Raw genomic sequence first — 10,252 nt, forward strand, 5'->3', positions numbered from 1 at the left:
TTTTTACAGCACAGGGACTTCTCCTATGAAGACTGCAGGTACCACATCAAAATGCACTTTCTATAGTAATGACTGGTTTCTTTTTCAGTAAAGTTTGGATGTTGCTTACATCTATAAATCTTAGTTGATTTAAAATGTATTTCATTGTCATTTATGTCATCATTCAAATCTATGTACAAATCTATGTGACAACCCCTATGTATATAAATTGTAAGTAACATTGACTGTGTTATGCTGTATTTCATTGAAACATTGAAACACAAAAGTACCTTCAAGCACAGTTGTGCACAACAAACTATCTCTAATAATCATATCTAGCAGCAGCTAGTGACAGCCTTGAATAGTACCATAAGACCAGGTGACAGCCTGGAAAGACAGCAGACAGAACACAGCAGTTTGGGCCAACATGGACTGGTAATCCACGGGGGCAGCAGCATAGTCTTTAAAGTTTCACCGTTTCAGGATACATGTAGGAAAACCTCTTACTCTGAGAGTCAGCCAGAGCAGGGGTGGAAGATGACTCATACACAACAGGACCCCAGGCTGTTGACCTGGCAGCAAAATTGAGAATGAGCAAGGAAGACATATTAGTGGAGGTATCAAAGAATAAGGACTACTGCAGGTATGGCCTTGTGGCTGTAAGAAAGGGGATTTCCAAAAAGGGCACTAGAATATGGCAGGGAAACAAAATATAGGTGCTTGGGTGCAGGTGACAGAGGCAGCAGACTGGACCTGAGCACTGATAAGCTTCTTAAGAAGCCAACTGGGTCATTTTTGTAAAATGACGCTACAGGCTAAGAACTGAAGGTCACAGGATATCAGTATCCCTTCCAGTAAGGAGGGCGCAGAAGGTAGGACAGACAGCATCAGGGCAGTGGTAGATAGGCACCAGAGACTTACTTACTGCATTCAGACAAAGATAGGAACAGTGAATACAAATCAAAGGAGACAACACACATAAAGTGCCTTAGTGAGGTTGGAATCACTTCAGTTGTCGCAGCATTGGCTCTTTACGTCTCTACACCCTGCTGGATGAATGAACATCATTCGTCTCAATGATATTTCCCCATTTGGTGTTTTGATGGTGGTCCTGGAGGGCACTATCTTACACATCAATCCAAAACAGGTGCAACTGAGATCTGGATTTCTACAAAAGCCATAGCATTATCATAATGGAAGAAACCACTCTGATCAGAACAGAAATGTTTCACCATATGTCACAGATAACAAGATATTAGGTGTAATCACTTTTTACAAGATGGCTCTTTCAAGGTACCTATACTAGTAGAAGGGAGTGGATGGTCGATAATCTGCAAAATATTAATAAATATTGTAAAATAGATGTAATGTAAAGCAGAAAACCCGTGTCAATAACAACATATTTGTTGTAATCAATCTTTGGCAAGGGGCAACTGCATTTTACTGATTATTCTGATCACTGAAGTGCTGGCAGGATACACAAATACACACAGCCAATAGCATGATGTCAGTGGTCCATATGTAGTCCACATCAGTAATTTAACACACATCACGTACGGGCGAGCAGCGAATAAAAATTGGAGCATGCGGTGCCACGTAGCCACGTAGCCACGCTCGATGGCAGCGGCGTACGGGGCTCAGGCTCAGCCAATAGGAGAGCGCCTCCCTCCAGCACCACCGGAGGGAGTTTGTTGACAGTACTGGCGAGGAAAGATGGCGGAGCTCACGGCTGTAGAGCAAGTTATGGACAGACGGACAGCTTCGGAGCAGCTGCACGACTTTGTGGTGGATTACTTGGGGAGGGAGGTAGGGTGCGACCTGAAGGCTCTGAGGAATGTGGGCGACCTACTGGACAAGTTAAGAGAAGAAAACAGCGCCCTGGAGGAACAGGTGAATGAGTAGACGGTTGTGTTTAGGTCCGTGCATACGGTGATGTTCAGTGGCCATCTGGCAAACTGGATAATGTGGCCTTTGCGTATGTTTTGGTTGCCTTTCCTATAGGCTAAGGCTAACGTTAGCTCTTTCACAGTGACATAACCTAACAGGCGACTAAACGCATAAAGGTGCCAGCTAGCTCCTAACAAACAGTAAAAAAACGCTTTGTCGCAGCCACCGGCGCTTCTAATATCTATAATACTGTACATAGAAACTCAATAGACATATCGATGGGTCATAGACAGTGACTGTATAAACCGTATTCACTGTCAATGGACATAGACTGTAATGTTATGGTTACCGTACTCACTGTACTGCACGGGCAGTGGCGTTCACACACACATTTTCTTTGTATGTGCGCATACTGGGAAGACAGTACACTTTCTATAATTCTCTTGAACGTAATGGACATAGCCATGTCGGAATGAATGTCATGAAAAACCTCTTGTGATGCTTGATAACAAATTCACTGTAGTTTTTAAATGTAACCAGATGAAGACAGACAGCAGATATATCCATCCATTCATCCATCCATCCATCCTTATTCCTTAACCAGGGTCATGGGGATCTGCTGGAGCCTATCCCAGCTCTCTTTGGGTGAAAGGCAGGGGTCCACCCTGGACAGGTCCCCAGTCCATCACAGGGCCACATAGAGACAAACAACCTCACACACTCACACTCACTCCTATGGGCAATTTAGAGTCACCAATCAACCTGACATACATGTTTTTGGACTGTGGGAGGAAACCAGAGTACCTGGAGAAAACCCACACAAGCACAGGAAGAACATGCAAACTCCACACAGAAAGGCCCCTGATGGGTTTCAAACCAGGAACCTTCTTGCTGTGAGGCAACAGTGCTAACCACCAATCCACTGTCAGACAGCCCAATCCAAATCAAATCAAGTCAATATTTAAACAAGCTGTAGGTTTGAAGGAAGCCAAGAATATTAGGAACTTATCTTTCCAACTGATCACACTGAACACTTGTGCAATCTGTGTCAGTAACTGTGTCAAATATAAGCAGGTACTCTGTAATTTGTGTCATGCAGGTTTTGACTGTATCCAGTTCTGTGCCTCCTAAAGTTTTTGCAGCTCTGTCTGCTGCTGAGCAGGCCAGATGTTCCCTGCAGGACTTTCTGCAGAGAGAGCGACTTATCTCCAACATGCTGCAACAGGTAAAGGCACCACCAGAAAGGAAACCACAATACTGAAGATATTGATGTGAATAGACAGGGTAGTGTGAATTGCTCTCTGATGATATTACAATCTGTTACAAATCATATCACCATTTTCAGAAGCTCCAAGTTTCTGTTGTTTATTTGATATTGAATGTAGCATGGGCTAGATATCATTGCAAGTAGTGGGGTCAAGACAATGCTTGTATATTTGTTTGCAAAGTCTTGGGCATTCCTTCACAAATAACATACGTTGGTGATGATTTTATTTGCAAATACAGCTTCTCTAGGTTATGAGACATAGAAGTACTGAGGTATTCTTTATCTCAAGCATTAGCAAAAATATTTTCAGATTGCAGTTTCCACCATGTGAAATGTCATTCTGGGAGGTGGTTAATTATTCTGTCCTCTAGCACCTACAGGGGGCCCAGCCTTGGATGGATACTCTTGGCCAGACTCTGAACCAAGTCGACATCATAGATAGACACATGAAATACCTACGCTGCCTTCAGCACATAGAGGAACTCAGGTACTGTAAATGACCATGAAGGACGGAAGCAGATCAGTGTGCAAAGACTATTGGAGTGTCTCTATCATGTTGATGGAGATGTGTGAACAGGGACCCATTATAAAAGAAATAATAAAGAACCCTGATAGCAAAGCACAGGCAGAGAGATTGTGGGTCATAATATTGTGGGTTTCATTTTTTTCAAATCTAAACTTACTCTAAAGTTAAAATCATGTTATAACATATGCACTGACTGTGGGCTGTTACAGGTGTTTGACATAAATTTGCTTTATTGTCAAAAACAGTGAACCTTAAACTTTTACAACAAAAATCAATTTATAGTTGTGTGATTCAAAATAAGACTGGATTACATAATTATGCATGCAATCAGCTTTTAAGATATCCAAGGCAAACTGCACTAAATCAGGTAGAGTGTTATGCCTCAAAACTTGAGCATGCATTTTTTGTTTCACAAGCATATCACCAATCGTGGAAGGGCAGGCTCCGGTACAGGAAGCCCAAAAGCTGGAGGTATTTTTAGTTGGTTTTTGTATTTGTTTGTTTGACAGAAGCAGTAATGTGTGTTGTGTGCCCATAGTGCTGCTGTTCAGCAGTGCCTAATGACCAGCAGCATCTGGGAGGCTATAAGGGCAGTAGACAGCATGGCGGCGCTGGATGCTGGTCTAAACCAGTCTGGATGTTCTCACCTCCAGAACTTCCTCCGGGAAACACTTCACTTTTGGCACAAAATCATCAAAGACCGTCTGACCAGGTAAACCTCCAGCCTGTGCCGTTATGGCACTTTGTGTCTAAATGCGTTGAAGTTGTGAAATGCAGAAACACACACTGTTCTACCCTAGGTTCACAATATAAGCTAAATCCACCTCTTCATTTCTTTCATAGTGATTTTGAGAAAGTACTGACTCAACTTCAGTGGCCCATAATCTCCCCTCCTACTCAGTCATTGACACCCTCTGCCAATAGCCAGGAGATAAACAGCCAGCTGGATCTGCTTGTCACACAGCTACTCGCCCTTCAGACTTCGTATCCTCCAGCCTGGGCGCCTTTGTTCTGGGCACATCTACTGTCTATTTTTGTGATAACCTTTATTGTTTTCACACACACAAATCCTGTTTCTTAAAAATTATATTCATATACAACTAATTTGCACTGGCTAATAAGCTTTAGAGGAAATTTGATGACCATGGTGGTGTGAGTCGGATTCAAACCTAGAAAAATGTAGAACGCTTTGAATGCTTATTTCCTTAACTTCCCTTGGCAGTGATGACCTACTGTCTGAGAGGACATTTGTGTGTGGTCAGGGTGGACCCTCAACCCAGCCCGCAGCTTTAGCTATGCCTCCATCCCAAGCTACTCCCCTCTGTCTGCCCATCCAGATCATGCTGCTGCCACTCAGCAGGAGGTTCAGATACCACTTTTATGGAAATCGACAGACGAACTCTCTCAGCAAGGTCTCACAGAATACACGTCATTATCACACAGTTGCACTGTCCTGTTTACTCTCACCACTGTCTCAATGGCAAACACATGAGAGCAGGAACTCAGGGCACCCAACGAACTTCAAACTCATCTTCTACCCATGCATTTTTTTAGCCCGAGTGGTACCTCACACAGGTTTTGATGTGGATGGGGAACAGCTCAACCTTCATGGAGGAAAAGATCCAGCCTATCCTGGACCGAGCTGGGGCCACCATCAGTGCCAGGGTAGGGTGTTCTATAATGACTACTCAACCGCTTTGATTCGCTCTTATTAGGTGTAGTTCAAAAAGGTATACCTTTTTTTTCTGTCTGATTTAAATCCTGCATGCAGGGTTAGGTTTGGGTACGAGGTGTCTGCAGCTTTATGAATGTATAGTATGTGGAGATGTCTTTCATTTTACTTTAGACCTCAGGAGAGGGTAATGGACAGTCCAGCATTTCACTTCATCATGCATTGTAAATCTATTTGTGGTTTCATTAGTAACAGTGTTGAGATGTAATACTTCATTAAACTTCATCAGGGACTCAAAACCTCTCAATCATTGATACTGGGTGCATGTTTATGATGTGTTTTAAGAACCACCTCAAAAGTGAATCAACAGCAAAAGGGCAAAAAGAAAAACCTGACTATTGTCAGGTTAATACACTGAGTGTATGTGTGTGTGCCTAGGTGGAGCTGTGTCGAGGCCTGTTGTCTCTAGTCCAGGAGAAGGTGGCCAGTGATGCCTCTAGACTGCTGTACGATGATGTGCTCTTCTGTCACTTGGTGGAGGAGGTGCTGCAGTTTGAGAAGGAGCTGCGAAGTAACCAGTCATACCCAACAGTATTGCCTGGTGTGCTACACCTCCTGCTTGAGGATGCAGTCCTTCAGAAGTGGCTTACTGTGGAAAAGAAGAGTAAGTTGTCAAGTACTTTGCTGTATGAGGTAATGTTTAGACTAGTGTTGTCATTAACCCTGTATTGCTGTGAATACAGTGGCAGTGGAGAAGATGGATGCCATGCTATCAGCTGAGGGAGCTTGGAGCTCTCAGTATAAAGATATCAGTGATATGGATGAGCTGAAGGCTCCAGACTGTGCTGAGACTTTTATGACACTCCTACAGGTCATCACTGGTAAGACTAGTCATTTTGTTTTGGCCTTTCAAAATGAAGAAGAGAGAACAAGGCAGTTGCACCACCAGGGTGAACTGTACAGAGTCTGTTGCAATACATTTTAATTTTGTCAGCTTCACAGAGGCCATAGAGCATATGACAGTAATGTATGCTGTTAGAACATCAACAGTTACAGTGAAAGTCATGTATTTGTTGTCATCCTGCTGTACTCAGAGCGATACCGGGCTTTACCCTGTCCTTCTGCACAACTGAAATTTTTGGGGCTACAGAGAGAACTGGTGGATGACTTCCGCATACGACTCACTCAGGTAATAATGAAACAATACTTACAATGCTTATATTTACATTTTATTAGAGAGAAAGGGTGAGAGTTATATAAATGAGATACAGGTGGTTGATTTTTTTTTTTTTTTTTTTTCCCCTCCAGGTAATGAAAGAGGAGTCTCGCTGCCCTCTGAGTGCCCGTTATTGTGCCATCCTTAATGCTGTCAATTACATTTCAACTATCCTTGGAGACTGGGGGGACAATGTGGTATGTGGAGTTTATTCAATTGATTTGTTTATTATCAATTTTTGCATGTTGTTAGCAGTGGTAGTGAAGATTTGGAACCACAGCAGCATGGACACATTTTAACTCATATAACCCTTGATATCTTTTGGTTTTTCCATCACTAACAATTATATTTACAGGTAGCTTTGTTCTTCAGTTTTTCCTACAGCTGCAGCAGGCAGCAGTCTCACTTGGTGAGGAAGAGGTACTGGGCCTTGGGGTAACGGAGGTGGGTCGCCTGGCTTCTTTGGAGGGCTCTTTGTTTGAAGGACTGTTGGCGTTGCTGGATCGACTGAAGGGAGACATGATGGTCAGACTGCTGGACTGGACCATGAGAGAAATTGCAGAAAAAGCCAAGCCCTACTGCCAGGACAGGTGACACACTGGCAGCCTGTTGATGAGTGCTGTACCTTTAAAGCTTCATCAAATTAGGATGGACATCTCTCTAATTTCAAGAAGAATAAAATCTAACAGTGATTTTATTTATTTTGCTTTTACTCTGTCTTGAGGTGGTTGTCCCTACCATCCCAGCATGACCAATCCACGATGTCCCTGTCCAGTTCAGCGTGTCCCATGATGCTATGTGTGAGCGACAGACTGTTGAACCTTCATCAGGTCCTGAGCTTTTCTCTGTTCCAACTGTCCTGGCAGGGCCTGGCGGAGAGGCTTGACAACTTTCTCTACCAAGATGTAAGAGATGAATACACAGTAAAACCTCACTGTATTATTTGCATAGTATACTATAATAAACACTAAAGCCCATAATTGAATTACCAATACCCGTAGTACAGGAACATGTAAACTAAAACCCCACCTGTGTAACTGGTCTGCAAGTTCTGTCGTATTAAACTGTATTAAACAGTTGCCAAAATTTCCTACTGTCACCAAACAGTTATATTGAAATTGGCTCGGTATATACATGTCTCTCTGCCAGGTGATCCTGTCTAATCATTTCAGTGATGGCGGGGCAGCTCAGCTTCAGTTCGACATGACCAGAAACCTATTTCCTCTGTTTGGTCACTACTGTAAAAGACCTGAGAACTTCTTTAAGCAGTAAGTTATACGTATATGTTTCTGTTTTTTTGTGTTTGCTACCCTGTGGTGTGTTCATGCACACATTTGAATAAAATGCACATACAGTGGGTACGGAAAGTATTCAGACCCCTTTAAATTTTTCACTCTTTGTGTCATTGCAGCCATTTGCCAAAATCAAAAAAGTTCCTTTTATTTCTCATTAATGTACACTCAGCACCCCATCTTGACAGAAAAAAACAGAAATGTAGAAATTTTTGCAAATTTATTAAAAAAGAAAAACTGAAATATCACATGGTCATAAGTATTCAGACCCTTTGCAGTGACACTCATATTTAACTCACATGCTGTCCATTTCTTCTGATCCTCCTTGAGATGGTTCTGCTCCTTCATTGGAGTCCAGCTGTGTTTAATTAAACTGATTGGACTTGATTAGGAAAGGCACACACCTGTCTATATAAGACCTTACAGCTCACAGTGCATGTCAGAGCAAATGAGAATCATGAGGTCGAAGGAACTGCCCAAGGAGCTCAGAGACAGAATTGTGGCAAGGCACAGATCTGGCCAAGGTTACAAAAGAATTTCTGCAGCACTCAAGGTTCCTAAGAGCACAGTGGCCTCCATAATCCTCAAATGGAAAAAGTTTGGGACGACCAGAACTCTTCCTAGACCTGGCCGTCCAGCCAAACTGAGCAATCGTGGGAGAAGAGCCTTGGTGAGAGAGGTAAAGAAGAACCCAAAGATCACTGTGGCTGAGCTCCAGAGATGCAGTAGGGAGATGGGAGAAAGTTCCACAAAGTCAACTATCACTGCAGCCCTCCACCAGTCGGGGATTTCTGGCAGAGTGGCCCGACGGAAGTACAAGACACATGAAAGCCCGCATAGAGTTTGCCAAAAAACACATGAAGGACTCCCAGACTATGAGAAATAAAATTCTCTGGTCTGATGAGACCAAGATTGAACTTTTTGGCGTTAATTCTAAGCGGTATGTGTGGAGAAAACCAGGCACTGCTCATCACCTGCCCAATACAATCCCTACAGTGAAACATGGTGGTGGGAGCATCATGTTGTGGGGGTGTTTTTCAGCTGCAGGGGCAGGACGACTGGTTGCAATTGAAGGAAAGATGAATGTGGCCAAGTACAGAGATATCCTGGAAGAAAACCTCTTCCAGAGTGCTCAGGACCTCAGACTGGGCCGAAGGTTCACCTTTCAACAGTACAATGACCCTAAGCACACAGCTAAAATAACAAAGGAGTGGCTTCGGAACAACTCTGTGACCGTTCTTGACTGGCCCAGCCAGAGCCCTGACCTAAACCCAATTGAGCATCTCTGGAGAGACCTGAAAATGGCTGTCCACCAACGTTCACCATCCAACCTGACAGAACTGGAGATGATCTGCAAGGAAGAATGGCAGAGGATCCCCAAATCCAGGTGTGAAAAACTTGTTGCATCATTCCCAAGAAGACTCATGGCTGTACTAGCTCAAAAGAGTGCTTCTACTCAATACTGAGCACAGGGTCTGAATACTTATGACCATGTGATATTTCAGTTTTTCTTTTTTAATAAATTTGCAAAAATTTCTACATTTCTGTTTTTTTCTGTCAAGATGGGGTGCTGAGTGTACATTAATGAGAAATAAAAGGAACTTTTTTGATTTTGGCAAATGGCTGCAATGACACAAAGAGTGAAAAATTTAAAGGGGTCTGAATACTTTCCGTACCCACTGTAACCTTGAGTTGAAATTTGGAAGCAAGTTTTCAGTTTATATAATTATGATGTGGACACTTGAAATTTACAGCACACACAAACTGAGAACTTTTCACTGAAATATGGCATCTTTCATTCAGCAGCTAAACTTTCAAAACAAAAAATATTTCCATGTCTATATATTCTGCATTTCAGTGAAGGATGATTTTAACTACTAAACAGTTTTGTAGAAACCAAATGAAATCAGATATGGTATACTATTTGCAGCGTTTTAAGTGATCGAACATGATAACTCTGGTTCTGTCTGTGGTTCTGTCCACAGTGTTAAGGAGGCATGCATCATCTTGTGTCTTAATGTGGGCTCTGCAATTCTGCTAAGGGATCTCCTTAAAGAGTCAGAGGATGTGATGAGAGATTGTGCAGGGGATCCTTCACCAGAGTCTGCACTCAATGAGTTGGGAGTTTACTGCTTAGCATCGTGTGATGTCTTGATTCTCCTCAATCTCAGAGCCTCCTGGCCTGTACAGTGACATTTCCACCTGGCTCTATTTGCTAGGACTGTTGAAACATTATAGGAAGTTGATTCTGATTGTCATTGTATGAAGCACCTGAAAGTATAAACTGAACAGTTTTATAAATTACTATTATTCCTATTCTGGAACATTATGAAATAAATCCAACAGAAACACCTCTGTACACTTCTGTTTTATTTTTTGTGACTTCACAAAACCATTGCAGTGGGGGCAGTTG

At 42.7% G+C, this 10,252-nt stretch overlaps 1 protein-coding gene across 1 annotated transcript; it reads left to right on the forward strand.

The window, feature by feature from the left end:
- The first annotated feature begins 1,655 nt into the window (after nt 1–1,655).
- On the forward strand, nt 1,656–10,198 carry rint1 (RAD50 interactor 1). The gene is made up of 15 exons (XM_026326282.1): nt 1,656–1,869; nt 2,966–3,091; nt 3,505–3,620; nt 4,198–4,371; nt 4,503–4,643; nt 4,882–5,071; nt 5,214–5,324; nt 5,770–5,995; nt 6,075–6,212; nt 6,426–6,520; nt 6,640–6,744; nt 6,920–7,137; nt 7,272–7,452; nt 7,697–7,815; nt 9,825–10,198. Exons 1-15 carry the CDS (start codon nt 1,693–1,695, stop codon nt 10,030–10,032), a joined length of 2,325 nt encoding a protein of 774 aa, XP_026182067.1. The 5' UTR covers nt 1,656–1,692; the 3' UTR covers nt 10,033–10,198.
- The last annotated feature ends 54 nt before the right edge of the window (nt 10,199–10,252 follow it).

Source organism: Mastacembelus armatus, chromosome 23 (genome assembly GCF_900324485.2).
Source record: "Mastacembelus armatus chromosome 23, fMasArm1.2, whole genome shotgun sequence".
NCBI classification, from domain to species: Eukaryota; Metazoa; Chordata; class Actinopteri; order Synbranchiformes; family Mastacembelidae; genus Mastacembelus; species Mastacembelus armatus.